The following is a 24,572-nucleotide window of genomic DNA, read 5'->3' as shown; positions in this document are numbered from 1 at the left end:
TGTGAGTATATGAAGGTGTGTGTTTGTGTATGTGAGTAGATGTAAGTGTAGGTGTGTCTGTCTGAGCAGATGAAGGTAGGTGAGTGTGTGTGTGTGTGTGTGTGTGTGTGTGAGAGAGAGAGCAGATGAAGGTGTGTGTGTGTGTGTGTGTGTGTGTGTGTGTGTGTGTGTGTGTGTGAGAGAGAGAGAAAGAGCAGATGAAGCTAGGTATGTGTGTGTTAGAGAACAGATGAAGGCAGGTGTGTGTGTGTGTGTGTGTGTGTGTGTGTGTGTGTGTGTGTGTGTGTGTGTGTGTGTGTGTGTGTGTGTGTGTGAGAGAGAGAGCAGATGAAGGTAGGTGTGTGTGTGTGTGTGTGTGTGTGAGAGAGAGAGAGCAGATGAAGGTAGGTGTGTGTGTGTGTGTGTTTTACATACCTCTCAACTGTCCAGATTTAGCTTCATAGTTTTTTGTCTATTTCTCATAAAATCTGTGGTTTTCTGGAAAATCACAGAGGACTGGAGTCCCTAAATAATGACATATACATGAGTTTCAGACTTCATATCCTTCAGAAAATACATGCTAACACAAATCCTGTTATTCTACAATTTTCTAAGTTAAAAAGAGCAATATATAAAATCTATCCTTACTTTGGGCCATTGTGTCCCCATTATTTCAGGCTTTGTGCAGATTTCTTGCACTAAGAGGTTTAGAGGTATGCATACTTCTCAACTGTCCAGATTTTTGCAGACTGTCCAGACATTTGCCTCATATTTGTAGCCTATTCCTCAACATTTGTGGCTTTCTGGCAAATCACTGAGGACTAAAACAACTAAATAATGTCATACATTTGAGTTTTAGAATTAATTTCCTTCAGAAAAAGTATGCCAAGGCAAATGCTGTTATTCTAGCAACTTTCTAAAGCTATAAAAGCAATATTTAAAATCTGTCCCTATTTTTCGGCCTTTGTCCCCCCATTATTTTAGGTTTTGTCCAGATTTCTTATGCTAAGAGGTTGAGAGGTATTGTATGAAATGCTCTAGTTAAAGGAGAGGGTAGGTTAGTCAATTAACTTGATGAGGCTTGACCCTCCCTGTAACTTGGCTGCAGGAGACAAGAGCCTGAAACCTCTACACCAACTACCAGACTGCTGACGGGATTGTGAGTTTGAGTTTCAGTACATTTTCAGGGGATTATGAGTTTCAGTTCATTTTCATGGAATTTTGAGTTTCAAGGGAAAAGAAGTTTATTGTTGCTCTGATGCTGTCTGTTTTCAATCTACAACTGTTTTGTTTATCAAATGGTAGTCACTGTGTTGTAGAATTTGAAAGTAGTGTTAGTAGCATAATTGCCTTTGGTGCAGAAGGCTGTGGATTCTACTCCCACACCATATAGATGTTGTGCTGATATTTGTAGTGTCCTTCTGACTGCTGACTGTTTTGTGCATTTTAAGGTGGGGTAGGGGTTCTACCCTCCTGATTGTGTCCTCCTTTGCATGAGATGCCTAGTAACTATGAAGTTGTTGTTGGTTTGTCAGTCATTCCCTATTGCATTATTACTAGCTTATAGGCAATTAATTCTTCAGGGGCAGTAGACACTGAATTTGTAGATGAAACATTGAAATGTAAAGTTGTTTGCCAATTGCAACCTATTCATTACTTACAAATCCCTTTAATGTGGAATTATTTGGATGAATTTTACTTCTGCAGAGATTGTGCTTATTGAGTGATATTGGTGGATTGTAATGACATATGTTTGAGTGGCTTATTACTGTTGAAATTTTATGAAATAAGTAGTTTTGCCATTATTGGTTTATGCAGTTTGTTTCACTGCTTATTAGAAGAATGTTCAAAACTACAAATTTGAACACATTCTAACAAGTGGTGCTGTATCATACAAGGAATATAATGTAATACAGGAAGGTGGATCAAAGAACACATAGATGTATGCATGGCCCTAAAATGTGTGCAAGGAGCCTATGGTTTGAAAACACCCAAAGGTAAACAATCCTCCACCGGCTAGATGCATTTTCTTTGAATGCGGATTTTTATGCCATTTCAATGAATGTGAATTTCAAGGGCAGAGAATTTTACTGCTCATGCTAAGTCTGTTTTCATTGTGAGACTGTATTGTTTGTTTAGCAAATGGATATCCGTGTTTGTGCTATTTTATTTTAATATCTGTAATTATTGCAGAAGTAAATAATAAAAAAAAACAGTATGAACACTATCAGGTTTGAACAGTGTTTACAGTAATTGGGGAGAAATAGCCAAGTAATGGAACACTGAAATGGCTGGGGAAGAGGTTGGGGAGAAATAGCCAAGTAATGGAACACTGAAATGGCTGGGGAAGAGGTTGCTGCTGGGGGGTATAGGGGGTTGCTGCAGGAGGGGCTGCTCTGGGGGAGCCCAATCTGTTACCCAGCCAAGGGCTCCACTGAACATGATCCAGCTCTGGTATTCTGCACTATTTACTATAAACTATCGGAAGTTGGAAAGTAACAACAAAGTGTCAGTTAGAGCTTTTGTTGCTTTACTGCCAAACATGGAACAAAAGTGCTTATCACTTTTTACAACTGACACATCGTTGTTTCATTTCAACTTCTGATAGTTCATGGTTTTCACTGTTATTTATTGTTAATTAATAATGGTCATATTGTTGAACATGCCATTGCAGTTTTGTGGACCGTGGACCTCAGCTGAAGTGGCAGCAGCCCACCCAGGTACATCCTGGGCAGTCAGTTATGAAGAAATAACAGTAAAAATTACACCAAAAGACAAACCACACTAGTAGCCAGATATCAAAACTAAGTGCAGAGAAAAGCACCAGTGAAACAGTAAAAATAATAATGACAATGATGATGGTGATCTTAAAATAAAATTTAATGCAGGCAAGAAACTGGAATAACTTTGACTCTGCTGTTACTGTGTTTTCTCTAGCAGTTAATACAGTTTCTTCCTTGACTTAAGACTTCTTTTCTCCCTCCCATTTTTTCATTACTGCAAGTTGGCTCCAGACTTGTTAGATTTTTAAAGTCATGCAAGAAACATTGCGTCTTTTGGCTTTTCCCGGTTAGGAGTCGCCACAGCAGAACTCCGGTCCGCTAATGATTGGCAGTTGATTTTTACATACCGGCTTGCCAGGCCTGCCGCACAACCTTCAACGAAGGTACGCCCATTCACGCATGTCTCCACGCAGAAGACGCTCTAGCTGAGAATCGAACCGGACAGCGTCTTACTGTGAGGCGACAACACTACTGCAGCACCACCACAGCGGGTCAAGAAACATTAATTTATTTAAATGCACAGTAAAAAACAGTGTGATTTTTACTCTGCTTATAAAAAGTTATTAAAGCTACTTGCCTGACTTTAAGACTTTCAGTTAGCTTGTTTATTATTATTTTTCAAGTTGATCAGTTTTTGTTGCATTTCTGTTTTATTTAATTGAATAAATGAAAAAAAAATGCAGCATGTTGAGCTTGAAAGTGGTAAACAGCTTTTGCTCATGGTTCTTGTTTATACCTCAAAACCTCACAGCTCAAGGAATAAAGCCAGAAACATAATGGGTTGGGAAAAGGTCAAAGGTCCAGAATCAGGGACAGATTTTAGTATAACATTGCTCTTATATGCTTGTTTGCTAGAATAACAGGTCTTGCATTAGCTTGCATTTTCTGAAAGATATGAATTCTAGAAGTCTGACACTCACATCTCTGTCATTATTTAAGTTTTGTAATCCTAATAAATTTGCCAGAAAACCACAAATCTTATGAGGAACAGACCCGAAATATGACACAAAATCAGGGACAGTCAAACACGTGCTCTGATCTCTCAACCTCTTAGGGCAAGAGTGCGGGAGAAAGAGTGTGAAACGCTCTCCTGTCACTAAAGCCATGGATGAAGATAAAACAGTTCACACCACATTACCTTGACCTGGCCAAGCCTTTTGAAACAATCCCCTACTCAGGTATAGTAGAAAAGCCGAATAAATTAGGAGTAAACCCTTGCATCACTAGCCAGGCTGCCAAATGGCTCACAGGATGCAGGAGATAACATACAGGAGGTTACCTCTAGAAAGAGATCAGTCACCAGTGGATTCCCCCAGCGTTTGGTGCCGAGACAAATTGGCATCTACTTCTTGGAAGTAAAAGCAAATACCAAAAGGCTTTAGCTGACTAAGATTGAGATTACTGCAAGCTAGGAGAACTTATTGAATCCCCAAATAACTTAATCATCATGCAGGAAGGTTTGTCCAAAACAATAACTGGTGCCAGAATCATGAATTGAAACTAAACTCCAAAAAATACATTATTTTGTCCTTTGGGAAGTCGTCTACCCCAGGGAACTAGCAAAATAACAATACCCCCCCGAGAGTTTACCCAGTTGTTTGGCATTTGGGATCTTGTGTGGACAGTGACCTAACATTTGACCAACATGTGCCCAGTGTCATAAAAAAGTCTTTCTATATTGCACAGCTTATGAACAAATTGATTGTGACTAGATTTAGAGATGTTATTGTCCCACTTTATAAAGCCTTCATTAGGTCAGTCATTTTGTATAATGCCCACATTGGCATGTATCTGTCCAGACACAAGCAACAACTGGAATGCCCACAGAAATACCTTACTAAAAGGATACAAGTCCTAAACAATAGGTCTTGCATGGACCACCACAAAGCCTTGTCGCTATACTTGGTATCCTACAGACTGCTAAGAGGTGACCTGTGTTTGGCATTCAAGGCATCCTCCAACTCAATAATGATGGACCTACTAAACATCAGTAAGTTAAATGGCATCAGAAATATGCAGTCCACATATCTTAACAGAATGGTGTGGAGAGACGGATATATATCACAGAGGATACCACTGTTCCAGAACAGACTATCTAGTCAAGTAAAACAAAGCTCATTCCTGTCCATATTTAAATGCAACTTGGAGCTAAGGATGGCTAATAGAAAATGCACCTCCTCATTGCCCCTCATGCCACTAATGGATAGAGGCAGTTCCTAAATGTTGCATTCCTTACATGGGTCCCCGCAAATTATCTATGGTATGATCACAGTTATTCTCACTAGGGTAATATACAATTATCAGCCATGAGATGGATAAAACCAAACAGGAAATGTTAATTCAAGCACCAAAAGACAAACTGGCTAAGCCAAAAATGTCCTCCAAGTGAATCTATGTTGTGGTAAGAAACAGTTTAAAAAATTGCCCTTTTTAGATCACTAAGTACCCCCTCACCTTCCGTCCCCCAGCCTTCATCAGCTTCTGGCACCTCTGGTAAGAGGCTGCTCCTCTAAAGCGGTAAGTTATTTTTACTTACCCATAAGCCTTTACAGCGGCATGCAAATCATTGCCCAGTACTACCATGACACCATTTTGTGGGTGCAGTTACAGAGTAATCTGAGTAGACAGTGATACTAAAAAATAAAACAGTACACTACACTTCATTTTTTTCAAAACCAGTTGTATGTTAATATGAGGAGTATAATGGAAACTGAAATTAATTGTAAAACAAAATGGCTTCTTTTTTATACAAACAAATCAGCAACTGTGACAGAACTGGAACTTCTATTTGGATGCTTTATCATTGCAGTTCATATAGACACACACACACACACACACAATGCAAAGATCTTGAAAAATATTTTGGCATGAGTTTGCTGTTCAGGAAATCTGCAGAGAAATGGAAATGACCTGATCTGCCATAGTTTTGAATAAAGACAGCACAAGTATTAGAAGCTGGAAATGTTTCACTGACTTGAGTGCAAAGTCAGCCTCGGGAAGACATGTTTTATAGGTATGTATGTTCAGAAGTTGATATTAGGCAAGCAGTTACTAGGACCATTAGGGCCTAGGATAAGTCCCTTGATTTTTTTATATAATTCAGTAGTGTTCACCCCCTTTGTCTAGAAGGGCTATGCGAAATAACCTGGGGAGAATTTACAATTGCCCTTCCAATTATTGATATTAGTTCTGACAGTGGCCAGAGAACTGTTTATTTTGACATGTGTGTATTTGTGTTTATGTGTGTGTGCACATGTGTTGGGGGGGGGGGGGTGTTCCAGTGGTGTGAATGCATTTGGGTTAGGCACCTATCCTTTTTGAGTCTTATTTACTTGGCAATGTAAGTTGGGATCCCTGATATGGGTGACTAAGGAGCTGTTGCTCAGTACAGGTGAAGAAGGCTGAAAAGGAGGTTCATCATGAGGAACAGAACTGGCAAAGCACGAATGTCCATAAGACGTGGTGGTCTTCGAATCTTTATGAAACTTAAATAGGACAAGGTTCTTCATGGCTTGAAAATAGTGGTAAAGGAGGTGGGAGGAGAAGGAAGGAGAATAAGTAAAAGGAAGGGGCTGCCCGTCTGTCTGGGTAACTACTGATTATTTTTGTCAAGACTCTATGAGGCTTCTGAACTGTATGTAGGAAGGCGGGATGGCAATAACTCCCAGCTTGCAGTATCAGCAAACTCAGATAATCACAAGCCTGGAACATTAGAGTGATATCAGAGAAATAGATGGCAAAAAGGAGGAGATGCAAATGCTTAGCCTTGTGGAACCCTACTTATAACATTTTTATGCTCAGGAAAAGCTCCTGCAATATTCACTTCAATATATGGAATCTGTCATTTAAATAATTAGCTATCCAATGGATAACAACAACTTATATTAGTTTAGTAAGCTTATCAATAATACCTGCATGAGTCACTCCATTGAAGGTTTTGACAAGGTCTGTATATGCATTGTAAAAAAATGGCCATTGTCCTTAGCTTTAGTGACCTTTCTGAAGATGTTTACAAGGTTAAGGAAACTGGCTCTGTCCTTGACAAAGAAAAATTGATTTGGATCAAGGACACTACTTTAAGTATGTCTGCATTAATAAGCTCCGATATGATATGCTCCATAGCCTTACACAGAAGACTTAGGAGACACAAATACATCTGTAACTGTCTATAGCAGTGGTGGAATTGCCCTGTGTAATGAAATCCCAGTGGCTGTTCTCAGAACATAGGGTAATTAACATGTGGGGAAGACTTCAAATTGTTCAAGTTTTTTCTTTCATTCTCGGTTGCCCACTTTAAGTTCTCCGTGTAAATTTCGGCTACATGATGGACACCTTGCTTCATTTTTAGGTTTGTTTTCATTACACACTGAAAAATTTAATAAAATGAAATCTGACAAACAAAAAGTTCAGGAAATGCTTACTTGTATTTAATGCTAATAAGCAGGCAGCCCAGTACATTGTCAGGCCCCATGAAAGTGGAGTTTTTAGCTTTGGATACGGATGAGAGAACTTGGGTCTATGGTAATTTTAGGGATAGTAAAATAACTGAGTGTGAAGGCACAGTAAAGTTGGAGTGAAATTGGTCTGCTAGGATACTGGCTACTTTATGGCAGTAAAACCAAATGCACCGTTGGATGTTAATTCTTATCCTGACATAGCTGAAGAAAATTTATATTTGTCTTTGAAGGAAGTGGTTACCATATTCATAACTCAGTTTACACTTTCTAATAGTACATTTAAGATTTTTACTAACCTATTGCAGTGCTTTTTTGAGGCAGAGAGATTGGGATTTATTATATATGCTCATTATTTTCTTTCTCCCTTTGTTAAATTGATACAAATATTCCACTATAATGGTTTGTTCCTAACTTTCTCACTATGCATGGAGTGCACAGGTATGAACTTGACAATACAACCACTTAGAATCCGCCACATAACGCAAGCACTCAGGTCTCTCAACAGCAGGTACAAATATGACTCAGTCATTGTCCACGCTGGTGTAAACGACCTGAGACGTACCTCCTTGGACTACATGAAAAGAGACATTGAGGAGCTCTCTGATTATGTAGCCCAGGCAGGTATGACCCTGACCTTGAGCAGTATCCTACCTTCACCAAGAATGATGCCACAATACAGAGATAAGATGATCAGCTTTAACAATTGGCTTAAACTCTGGTGTCATTCAAAGGGGATCCAATGTCTGTCTGCCTGGGATGACATGCTGGACAAGCCACGCTGCTTCGCAAGGGACGGCTTGCACCTGTCACCCTGGGATTCGGATATTGGCAAAGGCTCTTGCCACCCCATAGTGCCTTTTAGTCAAGGCTCAATTTCTAAGCTTACCACCCTAGAACACAAACAAGTACACGAACTAAGTGTAATGCTGCTCAATGCCAGAAGTCTAAATCTCAAAATGCACTTTCGAGGCCCTTCTCAGTATGGAGAACATCGATGTCTGTGCAGTGACAGAAACCTGGTTCAAGGCTCCTGAGAGCACCCCAGCACTATCAGGTTTTACCTCTTATCATGCGTTCCGCCCCCAAAATCCAGACAATACCAAGAAAGGAGGGGGGGTATCCATATTCATCAAAGACACCCACACCTCAAGACTGGTGGCAACGCACGATGCATCGGAGACCATCCAGGTGCAATTAACCATAGGCAAGACTGCTCTGCAAATTGTAGCATGTTACAGGCCACCCTCACAAACTCAGGAACCTCACATGGCCTTCCTGAAAACACTAGAGGGTTAAATGTATCACCAAACACCATCATACTAGGTGACTTCAATTACCCTAATATAGACTGGGAACACTACTCAAGCCCAAATACCCTAGCCCAAAAGTTCCTGGAATTCATAAACTCAAATGCCATGGAACAACTAGTCACCATCCCCACAAGAGGAGAAAACATACTTGATCTCATCATCACGAACATGGGAGCACAATGTTCAACACCGAAGTATACCCCTCACTGGTGAGATCAGATCACAAACTAATCTCGCTGGAGGTCCTCATCCCACCCCACCTGAAATAAAAAGTCCACAGAAAAGAATTTCCCCAAAGCCGACTTCACACTTCTAAAGACTAGTGTGGTCTCCTTTAAGGCCCCCGAGCCGACGGAAAACAGTACTCAAGCCACTGAATCACTTACAAATGCCTTCTACCAGCACCTGCAGGACTGCATGGATAAGGCAATCCCAAGCAAAACAAAGACTCTTTGTACCAAAGGCAAGCGTCCACTCTGGTGGACCCCAGCCATAAACAAACTCTACAACAAAAGGAGGAAGCTACTACAAGATAGAGCAAAATCCTTAAAAGGTAAGACACCCTTGATCACTATAAGTAAAAAACTAAGAGCTCTCATAAAATCATCCAAAGCAAATTTTGAGAGAAAAATAGCTAAAGACTCAAAAGACAATCATAAGGCCTTCTTTAGCTATGTTAGAAACCTGGGAGGAAACTCCCAGATATGCTCAGAACTAGTTCAAAATGATGTGAAGATTACTGATCCTACAGACATTGCCAACATACTGGCTGACAGGTTCAGTGCAAACTTCCCCAAAAGGAGAGATATCTATACCAAGCGATTGCAGCCCCCAAACATCTCCAACGCCCAAGTGAGAACTGCTCTCTCCAAAGCAAAAAACACAGCATCCATGGGACCTGATGGTGTCCCCGGCTGTGTGCTCCACGAACTCAACGAGGAATTAAACCCACAGCTAGGACAGCTGTTTAATCATAGTCTTACCTCTGGATACGTACCCAGGAGTGGCGCACTGCAACTGTGGTCCCACTTCACAAAGGCGGTGCCTCCACCGACCCTGGAAATTACCGGCCCATTAGCTTGACAAGCCTTATCTGCAAAGCCATGGAGAGGATCATAATGGACCTCATAAATAAAGACATAGGAATTTGCAGACTTTGGATCCATCCCAGTTTGGCTTTGTCAAAGGCAGATCATGCCTTCTAAACTTGGTTGACTTTTGAAACAGTCACCAAAGCCATTGATGAGGGAAAGGCAGTCCATACAGCCTACCTCGATCTGGCGAAGGCCTTCGATACAATACCTCACTCGGTATCATTGAAAAACTCATCAGCTTAAATGTTAACCCATACATCACAAGATGGGTTGCAAACTGGCTGAGTGACAGAACCCACAGGGTCAGAGTTGCTGGCGCCATGTCAGACTCAAAGCTTGTCACAAGTGGTGTACCACAGGGCTCAGTCCTGGGCCCACTCTTGTTTGGCATCTACTTTTCCGAAGTACAAGCAAACACAGGAGGGTTATGGCTGACAAAGTTTGCAGATGACTGCAAACTGGCCATAGTAGAAAACACATCTGACACAGATATCCTTCAGAAGGGTCTCACAGAAACAGATAACTGGTGCCAGAGCCATGGCCTAAAGTTAAATGCCAAAAATGCATAGTCATACCCTTCGGGAAAAACAAGGTTACCCCTAGCTACCAAATAGGTGGCAATCCACTGAGTACAGAAGAAGTTATCAGGGACCTGGGGACCCAGGTTGATAGTAGTCTGTCATTCGACACCCATGTAGCTAAAGTAGTTAGGAAGACCTTCTGCATTGCCCACCTTATCATGAAGGGATTCTCATCTAGATCAAGGGAGGTCATAGTCTCCCTATACTCATCACTCATCAGACCAATGATTGAGTACAATGCCCCATTCGAATGTATCTGACCCGACACTTGCAGCAGCTGGAGAGGCCACAAAAGTTCCTCACCAAAAGGATAAAGGGTCTCAAACATCTGTCCTATGCTGCCCGACTGAAAGAACTCCAGCTCTATTCAGTCGCACCGCTTGCTCAGAGGTGACCTTTGCCTAACATACAAGGCCATGTCAAACCCAGATTTGATGAATATGCTTCACCTCAAAAAATCTAGATCCGTCAGAGCCACAAGAGCGGGAGACTTAAACCTCGACACGGCTATTAATAGGACGTGCTGGAGGGATAGATTCATCACCCAAAGACTCCCTATGCTGTGGAATAAAATCCCGGTATATGTGAGGCAGAGCACCTCGCTGGCCTTGTTCAAGAGAAATCTTGACCAATGGATGGGAGATCGCAGATATACCCCAGGGATTACCTCAGTGTCACTGCTCAACAGAGGCACAGCAAAATAATGGGTATAGTTCCCCATACTAAAAGGGTGGCGTAAGCCACAAAACTATGGGCTAGGCTTGTAAATGCCCTCGGGCAGATAGCCTAGTATGAACCTATGAACCTATGAACCTATGAACTTAGCAAGCAGGGTACCACTGCACAAGAAGTGGATACCCAGTGCTGCACATGGATATAAGGGAACCCATGGCAGGCAACCTAAACCACCCCAACAGAGTCCACCAGTAAAAGGGGAAACCACTAGTTCAGGTACATGGCCAGGATCAAGGGTTAGATGATTTAAATGTAACCAGAGCGTGCATGTAGCATACAAATGTTCACTGAAGCAAGGTTGGGAACAAAAGGTGATGGAGCCAGCAAGTGGGAATAACAGCATGCCAGTGGTAAGTTGTCTGAAGAAAACAGGGGTTCCAAACTATCACCGGAGCTTTTTTCCTATCTTAGTGGATGGACGACAGGTCACTACTAAGAGAGACACAGCCTCTGACATAACCATGGTGAAGCATGCAGTTTTTAAACTATCAGTACTTGCTTGAGCAGTCCACTCCAGTCAGAGCTTTAGGAGGGACTCCATTCCAAATACCTTTGGCCAGGGTTCTTCTTGACTGGGAGGGTGGAAAAAGAAAGCAAGCAGGTAGGTGTGTTTGAGGATATCCCTGCAGATGTCTTGATAGGGAATGATTTTGATAATGCACTACCTTGTGTATATGCAGTTACATGCAATCATGCTTGGAGACAGGCATGTGGGTCTGGTAGCCTGGGAGAGACCCAGACAGACCCCACACCTGAAGCCGGGGCTGTTGCTCTGGCTATTTCAGGGAGGAAGCTACCCTGTAGCAGTGAGCCTGAAAGTAAGCCACAGTTGTTGGTAGGTACTGATCTTCCTGAGGATAGGTTGACTGCAAGACAGAGGTGAATGGTAGTACCCAAGCTGACAGTGAGGCACCACTGTCAGAAGATACCTGGTTTCCTGTGGAAAGGGAGCTGGGAAGGGTCACAAAGGTAGAGTTGAGACAGGCTCAACTTTTGGAGCTTACCTTACAAGGCTTGAGGGAGATAGCTAAGGAGGCACCTGATTCTCAAGGAAAAGGGGAGTCTGTATACTGGAACAAAGGGTTACTGTATAGAGACTAGACCCCCTGAGGGAGGGCTAGAGGGTGAGGTAATACAGCAGATGGTAGTGCCCACAGCCTGCTGTCTGGCACTTCTAGCCATAGCCCATAACATTCCTTTTGTAGGCCATATGAGCATAAAGCATACCAAGAGACATTGGTCTGGGGTTGCAAGGGATGTAATAGGCTACTGCAGGTCCTATGAGCAGTGCTAAAAGGTAACCAAGGCAGATGACAAGATCAAAGCTCCTTTGATGCCATTTGCCTATGATTGAAGACCCATTTCAGAGGGTAGCTATGGATATTGAGGGGCTTCTGAGTACCTCAGGTTCCACAGGGAAGAGGTGTATCCTGGTGGTAGTAGATTATGCTACTAGATACCCTGAGGTCTGTCCTCCATCGAGACAGAGAAGATGGAAAATGCTTTGTTAGAGATTTTCAGTAGGATAGGTTTCCCAAGAGAAATACTCACTGATAGAGGTGCCAATTTCATGTCAGACCTGCTGGCTTGTCTGTGGACATGCAGTGGGGTCAAGCACCTAAAGACCAGCCCCTACCACCCCCGGAATAATGGTCTTATGGAAAGGTTAAACTCTACACTAGAGACCATGCTACAGGCATTTGCAGACCCAGTTTAAGAGAGAGTGGGACAAATATTTGACCAACCTGTTATTTGCGTACAAAGAGGTACCTGAGGAATTCACAGGTTTTTCACCCTTTGAGTTGTTGTATGGGCATAGGGTGAAGGGGCCTTTAGATTTGATTTGTGATGAGTGGGAGGGTGAGTGTGAACCCCACAAGGAGTCTGTTGTAGCATATGTCCTAAACCTCAGGACAAGGTGTAGGGAACTCATGGGCTTAACCCAGAGAACCTGGCAGGAGTCCAACAGCAGAAAAACATCTGGTATGACAGGAATGCTCAAGCCCAAGAGTATACTGTGGGACAGCAGGTTATAGTGTTCATTCCTGTCAGACACAATAAGCTGCAGGCAGTTTGGGAGGGCCACTTCAAAGTAGTAAGGAAGGTCAGTGATGTTAATTACACTGTAAACATGCTAGGCAGGAGGCAGGGGTAGAAACTGTACCATGTTAACACGATGAAGCCTTACCATGATAGGGAGGTCCTGGTAAACTGCAAAGGGCAGGGGTGACCATTAAGTCCAGTAACTGTCAGGTGGGTATAGCAGAGGTCTCATACCTGGGACACAGAATGGGTAGTGGTAAGATCAGGCCAGAACCTGCCAAAGTAGAAGCTATATAGGTGTGTCCTGCTCCTGTTACCAAAAATTAGCTGAGGGCATTTTTGGGGACAGCAGGGTACTATAGAAGTTTGTTCCTAATTATAGTACAATAGCTTCTCCCCTCACAGACCTGACAAGGAAGAGCAGGCCATATATGGTAGTGTGAACCCCAGCCTGTGAGCAGGCATTCCAAAAGCTTAAAGGGGCTTTGGGAAGACTCCCTGTGTTAGCCAGTCCAGATTACTGCAAAGAATTTGTTGTGCAGGTGGATGCTACGAACCATGAAGTGGGGGCTGTACTCAGCCAGTTTCTCAGAGGGAGAAGAGCACACAGTTGTATATCTCCAACCCAGGGAGGAATGTTATGCAGCTGTAGAAAAAGAATGTCTAGCCATAGTATGGCCTCTGCAGAAACTTCAGCTCTGTCTATATGGAAGAAAATTCCCTTAACATGACTGCATCGAGCCAGTCAGCAAAATGCCAAGTTATTAAGCTGGAACCTAGAGTTGCAGGCATATGATATGACAGTGCAGCACCACAGTGGGGTCATACATGCAAATGCAGATCGGCTCTCAAGAGAGGGTATAGGTTAATGTTTTCCCAGACAGGCCTATTCCTCTCAAGCAACATTTGTCCAGGGTGACTTGAAAAATTAGCTTGAGTCTTCAAAGGAGGGGAGGGATGTGATGATATCAGACGGTGCAATCTGTGCTAGGGACAGTAGTTTTGTAAAGAATTATATGTAATTTGACTATCACACTGATTTGTACAGATGGTTGAGTAATTAATAATGTATTTGTAAAGTTGTTTGTGTTAAAAATGCTTCAAGAGTGGGTCCTGCTGGACAGAAAAGATATATACATGCATGTCAGACAGTATTACTATAATTGATTAAATGTATATGTTTTAACAGAGAATTCTAGAAGGGAAGAGGTTATTCTCAGGTTAGCTACTGTTGAAAAATAGTTTGAAAATTAAATGGGTTGTGTGTAGGCAATAGAGATTTTATGCTAAAGGTCTGATTGCAGCCAGAGACAAAAATGTCTGGGAAAACCAGGACAAGGAATCTTACTGTATTGTCCTTAGGGGTGAACTAACTGCTACACTGGAAGGGATGACATTTTTGAAACTGTTTTATAGCTTTCAGATGCTGCAACAGATCTTAGCAAAGCTCTGGGTGTATGTTGTACTACAGTCAGGTGATGCCATTCTATAATCAGCACTGAAATGATTTTCTACACATTAGTGAGAGCCATGGTGGTGGTGCTGCGGTAGTGTTGTCGCCCCACAGTAAGACGCTGACCGGTTTGACTCTCAGCTAGATCGTCTTCTGCGTGGAGACATGCGTGAATGGGCGTACCTTCGTTGAAGGTTGTGTGTTAGGGCTGGCAACTCAGCACATAAAAATCAACTGCCAATCATTAGCAGACCGGAGTTCCGCTGTGGCGACCCCTGGCCGAAAGACACAACAAGTGAGAGATATGCTGGGAACAATCACAGCAACACTTTGTTTTTTGGAACCTGACAGGAAAGATCTCTCATAGATATCTCACAGAACCACACAGCTCATCTTGTCTTGCTGTAGTAAGCAACTCAGCACTCATCATCGTCCCTTGCATTAGTAAGTAACCAGAGAACAGTAATTCTTTAGTAAGTCAGGAAAATATATTAGTTAAGTATTGTTTTCTGCATCTGTGTGAATCTAGGTAACTATGTTATTTTTTTTATATCTCCTGTGATTGCAACTCTGATTGTAACTAGATATTCAGTATTCTCTCATGTTTTCTATTCTATCATTTATTATTAAATGTTTCTATACCTTTCATTGTAGCAGGTCCTTTAGAGAATACCTTTGACATCTTGCGAGTACTTATGCTTATTTTACTGATTCTATACTGCTCCTAAAAGCCTTGCAGCATTGGTCAGACTCTACCATTTTCATTAGTATTAATTTTACTCAGTATAACTGGGTACCATTGTAAGCGCCTTAGAGTAACTGACTGGTGGCAGCATAATTACCTCATAGTCTGGGCAGAGGAGTCACAGCTTCTAAATCTGTGCCAGCCTTTCCCAAGGGTGTGTGTGTGTGTGTGTGTGTGTGTGTGTGTGTGTGTGTGTGTGTGTGTGTGTGTGAAAATCAAATATCCAAGTGTGTGTCAGCTACTGGGAACAGGGACTCAGAGCTCCAAAGTGGTGAGTGTGGAGTCTTGTTTGGGGCCTAGAGAGAGAAAAAGAATCCAGCCCCAGGTCTCGAGTGTATTTCCTGTGTGCTCTTAAGGGAAACTGTGCTTTGTACAGAGAACTGCATCTGAAAATACTGTGTGTATCCATTTTTTTCTCCTAGTGGCTGTCCCTCACTTTTTCAGTCGTGAGGACTGAGGCTCCTTGATTACTGGCCCTGAGTATACCATCACAACATGTACAACAGCTTGAATTTCCACAGAGGTTCCTCACAAAAAGAATACAGGGCATGAACATAATGCCCTATGCAGATTGCTCTATTTTGTTTCCTATAGACTGCTGAGAGGCGATACCCAAGGCATCCTTGGCTCTTGCTCTTTCATATTTGCAAAATGAACAGCCCCAGAACTATTAGATCTAAGGACTTAAAACTTTGCTCATGACTTAAATAGGACATGTGGGAGGGACAAGTATGTATCTCACAGAACCCCTACTCTATGGAATATACTTCCCATCCATTGAAGCAGTGCCATTTCCTAGCCTTATGCAAGTGGAGCCTGGACTAGTGGATGGGAAATTAGAAATTCAGCCCTGGTCTGCCACCCATTTCTCTGCTGGTCAGTGACAGCAGTTAAATCATGTTCTAACTAGTGGTGATGGTGGAGTCCGTGTATCTAACTATGTAATCACCTATGACCAAAACATGACAAGCATTTGACTATTTGTCTCAGCTCCCTGGTGTTCCAAGAGCTTTACTGAAGTTTTTCCTTTCAGTCTGTGGGATGCTACAGACTACAGCTAACTGCATCAGAGATTTCAAAAGTAAGCTGGAAAAGAGGATTGATGTTACAGATATTTCAACTTGAACTTACTAGATAGGAAAATATAAAAGGGGGAATAATTGACACTTTACCATTCTTAGAGGAGGTCCCTCCCAATATGATCTTCTGGTGCTCACCAGCATAAGCTAACGGGATAAACTGGCATGGGCTTCCGAAGTCAAACTTACATAAGAGCTACTGGGATTAAGATCACAACAGAGTCAGCATGGGTAGAGTATAACAATCCAGAAAAGTCAGAGAGCACTGATAGCTCACATACATTAAAACTTGTCCTGGTGTATTTACCTTAAATAAGAATGTTACTTTTCAACTCTTTCCACACTTCTGACAGGTTTAATTCCTTTGCAGTCAAACAAACAGTACATTTGGAAACTACTGTGTGATGTAAGGAAAATGCATATATATATATATATATATATATATATATATATATATATATATATATATATACATATATATATATATATATATACACACACACACACACACTTACTTTATTTTATTCTCTTCTCTGTATATCTAGATTGACTGTTACATTCTGATACTGCTCACTCTTCTGGTTTTATTTGGCTGGTATTTCTTCTTATCCACCAGATAATGGTTGCCACATTAGGTTGTTGACTGGCTGTAAGTGCCATAGTCCAGAATTTTTACCCTTTCTCTAGTAAACATTTTTTTTTATTTTATTTTCTTGTAAATCACTGAGGATTACAGTCAATTATTAATTACAAACACGACACGTTTTAGAAAATATACGTTGATGGAAAACCTCTTGATCTACTAACTTTTTAAGTGAATTGGAGTAATATCTCAAAGTTGTCCCTGACTTTGCACTGATATTCCACTTTATTTTGGCTTTGTGCACAATTCTTGAACAAAGGCAGAAGGAGAGGGGTGTCAGATCTCCTTCTGCTGCAGTGTCATGGTAAACACAATTAAAGTATTTTTTCTTATTTTTAGCTGTGAACCCTACTGCAGTGTGTTTACTGTTAATCACTTGCCAGGGAAGGTAACTTTTTTATCAGGAAGCTGCCCTACTACCACTGGCCCTATGATGGTGCAAGTCTATGTTGGCAGCAGGACTGCAGTAACACATGTTGGAATTCATCTAGTACACCACTGATCCAGCTCTGTATTTGTGGATCTTGTAATTTGGGGAAAGGAAATAAATGTCGACAAGAACCACAGTGGTATCAGAACTTATATAAATTTTATATCTAGTTATGTTATATGAAGGGTGTGAAGTGCTGCAGCTGTTTTGGAGAGTTTTGGGCAGTTTAGAGTGAACGATACATACCTGCATGTTGCTGTCCCATTGAGCCTTGCCTTCTAGTAAAGCATTCAAGATAGCCTTGCTTGGCTCTTCAGCTGCTGAGTCATTTCCACTCACAACATAGTAGGAAGATCTCACTCGTTTGAAAAACTCAATATCCACATTCTTGGCATTGCAGTGATTTGGTATGTATGCAAGGTCAAGGTATACTGGAGGTCCGGGTGGTACAGTTGCAGGTTTTGAAGCTTTACTGCTTCCAGATCCTAAAAATGTCAAGATAAAAAATGTGATGCCTTGACAGGTGTGCAATAAATACATCTACAGACATTTGATTTCATTATCTAATAAGATATGATACAGATGTTTTCATCTTACATGGCAACAGTGGACTTAAAAGTAACATCGCACATTTGATTCAGTACTGCAACTTATACACTGGATAAATAAGAAACATTTGCTGATATAGTTCATTTCTGAAAAAGGCCAAATCTGTTTGGTGAGTTCAACAAACTAACAAAGAAAAATAAATTATCATAGTCAGTGTAGACTAGACTGAAACAAGATAAATGATTACTCAGGCAACAGATCTCCTTTCTAAACACAGGAAGAATACTTACCCCATATACTATTCTGGGCAGCTGCTAGGGCAGTTTCCCATACTTAGAGGTTTAGTGGTGGACTGAGAAGTAAATCATGTATGTGAAAAGCAAAGAGAAAATTATTTAACATAAATGACCAGCTTGAAAAATGTTGATTAGCTGGAGAACAACTAAAGAACAGAACTTCTACTGCGATAAAAACATCCCTTCATTGGAAAAAAATGCCTAGGCTGCTGTGTATATGACTGCAGAGTAAAAGCCTCTTTGTACTATTTGCCGTGTTAAATGTATGATGTTTGCTGTGGGTTTGCAACACTCCATCAGTTATACAGCTTAACAGTTATTTACGCTGCTATAAGTTGTCAATTGCAACCATAATCAAGTGTAGCATCTATAAAGTATTGCTTTCATTATATGTAAAAAAAAAAAAAAAAAACTTAGGGGGTGTGGAGGTACACCCTCCATGTTGGGGGTATGGGGGTGAAGCCCCTGTTTGTGGTGCTTCTTTGGTTTACTTTTACTGATCAATGGTTGTGGATCCCAAGGATGTCCTGGAGGCATGGCCATCTTTGCTTCCATCTCTCTTTTTTTATCTTGATATGCTCTACCCACTCCCCCCCATGATCATTGACTATGTACAAGGACAACTCCCCTCTATGGACCATGTCTCCCCTTATGGACCATCATCATTCAACTCCCTCCTACCCAGGATGAGCATGTCTAGCCTTCCCTGCTGCTATGTCAGTTACCTGAGCTGTTAATCAATCCTGGGCTGCATAGGCCATTGTTAGGGTTTTAATCCATCTACACCACTGGATCAGCTGGGGCAATAACCAGTTTTATACACAGGAATCTGCAATTCTGCACTGTGAAACCTTCTGTATGCTCTAACTGATGCATTTGGGTTAGTGACCATTTCAATGGATAGGCATCTGACTGTTGTACTGTAAAACTTCCAATATGGTGCAACTGATGGATTTTGAACAGTGACTATTTCTGTGGACTGGAAGCTAAATGTTGTGCTGTAAAATTTCCTATATACTGCTCCAACACTGGTTCATGTGTTGTTAATTCCATCCACAGGCTCAATGACATACTGTGGCAAACGTAAGCAATTCTGTTCCAACCTTTTAGAGTCCATCCATAATATCATACAAAATGAGGGTCTTGGAGTCCCTGAACACAATGGCACTTTAGATATGGGTAGTATTTATTCCATTGGACAGGTAATTTTAGGCAAAAAAAGAATGGAAAAGAAAGTTGTTTGTATAAACAATGGAAATGATGTCCTGAAAATTATGCCTTCATTTTTATAGTCATAAGCAGAGTAGAGACATGGATAGGTCAATGGGTGTCCTTGGCAGTCCTCATTCTGGCCTCCCCTTCAACTTAAAGCTGAGGAATATAAAGAGGTCTTCCAAAGCTGACAAAAAATGTATTTCAGAAGAAAAGAAAAAATAGATTCATAACTGTTTTTATGCAGAAGCCTTGTTAGAGTTGCTAACCCACTAACCTACAAAATAAGTTAATTTAAGAAGCCTCATAATCCCCTGCATCTAATTAAATAAATTCCATCACTACACTCATGCCACACTGGCAACTGCCAGTCACACCCATTAACAGCTTATTTCTAGGGCACCTCTCCTTTACCCTAATTATGACCAGTAGTAACCAGGACATACACCATTCTAAATTGGATTAAGAATCAGGTTGTATATAGCAGTATAGCTTTAAAAATTATAATAAGTCTGATGGATAACTATGTCACAGGATAATCCCAATAGCATTTGACAGCCAGAGTAAGGTCCTCATAAAAGGCTGGTCACACATCCAAACTGTCTTTATTCATCATCTTTACAGATATTACAAGTATTACCTAGTTTCGTAAGTGTTAGAAGTGCCTTAGACATTGAAAATAAACGTCTGAATATATGACAGTAAAATGCAAAGCTGACAACATTAGGGATGTTTTAAGTTATCCGTACAATCCTTCAGGTTTAGCTGGCTACATTCAACTAACATTAACACTTGATACTTTGCGCCATCCATCATCTGAAAAAGTTTGCATGTGGTAAAAGGATAACATGAACATTTGACTCCAGAATAAATTATGGCCCTGGAGATACACTTTTGTCTTTATTTAACATTTTAATAACAATTTTAAAGAGAAAACATCTTTCTAGTTACTTGGAAGGAAGCAGATATAATTCCAATAACTGCTAAGAGGCCAGAAATTCTGTTGTACAAGTCATCTTTCTGGAAGTTGCATGCCAGTCAATATCTCCTCTACTTCCAGTAGGTTGTGGATGGTTGGATTCTCTCACACTTTTAAGACAGCTTACAGAATGGGTGGCCTGTAGATCGCACCCTGACTGGAGAAGGAATGTTCTCCAGCAGGGTGATAATCTACAGGTAATGCCCAACGAAAAATAAGTCTGCTGCTTCAGCGCAGCATATTAAGCTGCTGTGGAGCTCGGATGAAAAAAAAAAAATGGCCACCATTTTTTATGCTCGCTATGCAGCACTTTTGCTGTTTAGCGAGTGTAAAATAAAAAATAAAAAAAAAATTAAAGTGTGTGTGCATCAGAGTGTATGCATGTATGACAGTAAGAGAGAGACAGAGAGAGATCGATAGAGAGAAACAGAAAAAAAAGTGTGCGTGTGTATGTATGTGTGTTTGTGTGTGTGTGTGTGTGTGAGAGAGAGTGAAGAGTGAGAGCTATAGAGCGATCCCCTAGCAGCAGCAGCGGCAGTTAAGAGGTTTGCATACTTCTTGATCTCTTAGACATACCTCTCAGCTTCTTAGCACACAAAATCTGGACAAAGCATGACATAATGGGGGGACAAATGCTCAGAAATGGACAAACTTTAAATACTGCACTTAGAAACTTAGAAAGTTGCTAGAATAACAGGATTTGTGTTAGCATGTATTTTCTGAAGGATATGAAATCTCAAACTCAAATGCATGTCATTATTTAGCGACTTTACTCTATAGATCATCCCACCAATACTGTTGGCCAACAGGGTGCGAGCGGAAATTGGGCTACTGTTGGCCGAAGGAAGAGAAGAGGAGGAAGGCATGCCCAAAGGCAGATAAAGGCTGGGACTGTGATAGTGAAGGTCAGAACTTTGAATGTTGGCAGTATGACTGGTATAGGGAGAGAGCTAGCTGATATGATGGACCGAAGGAAGGTTGGTATATTGTGTGTGCAAGAGACCAGATGGAAGGGGAGCAAGGCTAGGTGTATCAGAGGTGGGTTCAAATTGTTTTATCATGGTGTGAATGGGAGGAGAAATGGCGTAGGGGTTATCCTGATGGAACAGTATGCTAAGAGTGTTTTGGAGGTGAAAAGAGTGCTGGATAGAGTGATGTTTATGAAGCTGGAAATTGATGATGTAATGATGAATGTTGTTAGTGCATATGATCCACAAGTTGGGTGTGCGATGGATGAAAAAGAAAAATTTTGGAGTGAGTTGGATGAAGTGGTGATGACTGTACCCAAGGGTGAGAGACTGGTGATTGGAGCAGATTTCAATGGGCATGTTGGTGAAGGGAACAGAGGGGATGAGGAAGTGATGGGTCGGTATGGTGTTACGCAAAGGAATGCAGAAGGTCAGATGGCAGTGGATTTTGTGAAAAGAATGGACATGGCTGTGATGAATACGCATTTTAACAAGATGGAGGAGCATAGGGTGACATACAAGAGTGGAGGAAAATGCACACAGGTGGTTTATATCTTATGTAGAAGGGCCAGTCTGAAGGAGATTGGAGACTGTAAAGTGGTGGCAGGGGAAAGTGTAGTTAGGCAGCGTAGGATAGTGGTTTGTAGGATGACATTGGTGATCAAGAAGAGGAGGATAAGTGTGAGAGCAGCACCAAGGATCAAATGGTGGAAATTGAAAAAGGGTAATTGTGAGGTGGAGTTCAGAGAAGAGTTAAGACAGGCACTGGGTGGCAGTGAAGAGTTACCGAATAGCTGGGTAACTACAGCAGAGCTAGTAAGAGAGATGGCTAGAAAGGTGCTTGGTGTGACATCTGGAAAGAGGAAGGAGGACAAGGAGACCTGGTGGTGGAATTAAGAAGTACAGGAGAGTATACAGAGAAAGAGGTTGGTGAAGAAGAAGTGGGATTATCAAAGAGATGAAGAAAGTAGACAAGAGTATAAGGAGATGAGGTGCATGGCCAAGAGAGAGGTGGCGAAGGCTAAGGATATGGCGTATGAAGAGTTGTATGAAAGGTAGGACACTAAGGAGGGAGAAAAGGACCTGTACCGATTGGCTAGACAGAGGGACCAAGCTAGTAAAGATGTGCAGCAGGTAAGGGTGATAAAGGATAATGAGGGAAACATACTCACATGCGAGGAGAGTGTGTTGAGCAGATGGAAAGAGTACTTTGAGGGGCTGATGAATGAAGAGAATGAGAGAGAGAGAAGGTTGGATGATGTGTGGATAGTGAATCATGAAGTGCAGTGGATTAGCAAGAAGAAAGTAAGGATAGCTATGAAGAGGATGAAGAATGGAAAGGCTGTTGGTCAAGATAACATCCCTGTGGAAGCATGGAGGTGTTTAGGTGAAATGACAGTGGAGTTTTTAACTAGATTGTTTAATGAAATCTTGGAAAGTGAGAGGATGCCTGAGGAATTGAGAAAAAGTGTTTTAAGATTTTTAAGAATAAAGGTGATGTGCAGAGCTGTAGTAACTACAGAGGGATTAAAATGATCAGTCACAGGATGAAGTTTTGGGAAAGGGTAGTGGAAGCTAGGTTAAGAAGGGAGGTGATGATTAGTGATCAGCAGTATGTTTTCATGCCAAGAAAGAGCACTACAGATGCTATGTTTGCTCTGACAGTGTTGATGGAGAAGTACAGAGAAGGTCAGAAGGAGTTGCATTGTGTCTTTGTGGACGTAGAGAAAGCATATGACAGGGTGCCTAGAGAGGAGTTGTGGTATTGTATGAGGAAGTTGGGAGTGTCAGTGAAGTATGTAAGAGTGGTACAGGATATGTACGAGGGTAGTGTGACAGCGGTGAGGACTGTGGTAGGAGTGACAGATGCGTTTAAGGTGGAAGTGGGATTACATCAGCGGTGAGGACTGCGGTAGGAGTGACAGATGCGTTTAAGGTGGAAGTGGGATTACATCAAGGATCAGCTCTGAGCCCTTTCTTATTTGTAATGGTGATGGACAGGTTGACAGACGAGATCAGACAGGAGTCCCTGTGGACTATGATGTTTGCAGATGACATTGTGATCTGTAGTGAGAGTAGGGAACAGGTGGAGGAGACCCTGGAGAGGTGGAGATATGCTCTAGAGAGAAGAGGAATGAAGGTCAGCAGGACTAAGACAGAATATATGTGTATGAATGAGAGGGAGGATAGAAGAATGGTGAAGATGCAGGGAGTAGAGGTGGCGAAGGTGGATGAGTTTAAATACTTGGGATCAACAGTTCAAAGTAATGGTGAGTGAGGAAGAGAGGTGAAGAAAAGAGTACAGGCAGGATGGAGTGGGAGGAGAAGAGTGTCAGGAGTGATTGTGACAGACGAGTACCAGTAAGAGTGAAAGGGAAGGTCTACAAGAGGGTAGTGAGACCAGCTATGTTATATGGGTTGGAGACAGTGGCATTGACAAAAAGGCAGGAGTCAGAGCTTGACGTGGCAGAGTTGAAGATGTTAAGATTTGCACTAGGTGTGATGAGGATGGACAGGATTAGGAATAAGTATATTAGAGGGTCAGCACAGGTTGGAAGGTTTGGAGACAAAGCCAGAGAGGCAAGATTACGTTGGTTTGGACATGTGCTGAGGAGGGATGCAGAGTATATTGGGAAAAAGATGCTAAGGATGAAGCTGACAGGTAACAGGAAAAGAGGAAGGCCTAAGATAAGGTTTATGGATGTGGTGAGAGAGGACATGCAGGTGGTTGGTGTGACAGAGCAAGATGCAGAGGACAGGAAGAAATGAAAACAGATGATCCGCTGTGGCGACCCTTAACAGGAGCAGCCAAAAGAAGACTCTTTAGATCATCCCAGTGATTTATCAAAAAAATACATTTTTTTATGAGAAACAGACAAAAATATGAGGCAAAAATCTCGACATTTTGCATAAAATGTATACAGTTGAGAGATATGCTCGTAGATCAAAGTATTTGGATAAGCCTAAAATAAACAGGGGACAAAGGCTCAAAATAGGAACATTTTAAATGATTTGTGTTAGGATACATTTTCTGAAGCAGAGGTGTGTTGTGTGTGTGTGTGTGTGTGTGTGTGTGTGTGTGTGTGTGTGTGTGTGTGTGTGTGTGTGTGTGTGTGTGTGTGTGTGAGAGAGACACAGAGTGAGTGAGATTGACCACTGGCAGCAGCAGCAGTTAAGAGGTTTGCATACCTCTCGACCTTTCAGCTGAAGAAATCTGGATAAAGCCTAAAATAAAG

General features: G+C 41.7%; 1 protein-coding gene across 1 annotated transcript in view; it reads right to left on the bottom strand.

Annotated features, from left to right (window-relative positions):
• The window catches only part of MAP1B (microtubule associated protein 1B), a 689,412-nt gene that overhangs the window by 13,201 nt on the left and 651,639 nt on the right, over positions 1 to 24,572 (bottom strand). Inside the window, exon 6 of the mRNA XM_044063932.1 lies at positions 17,579 to 17,817. Coding sequence (XP_043919867.1) covers positions 17,579 to 17,817 — 239 coding nt within the window. The remainder of the gene's footprint in view (positions 1 to 17,578; positions 17,818 to 24,572) is intronic.

This window comes from Protopterus annectens, chromosome 2.part2 (genome assembly GCF_019279795.1).
Source record: "Protopterus annectens isolate FY-2018-M chromosome 2.part2, PAN1.0, whole genome shotgun sequence".
Taxonomy (NCBI): Eukaryota; Metazoa; Chordata; order Ceratodontiformes; family Protopteridae; genus Protopterus; species Protopterus annectens.
The sequence above is the reverse complement of the archived record's forward strand: the minus strand, read 5'-3'. Positions and strand labels throughout refer to the sequence as shown.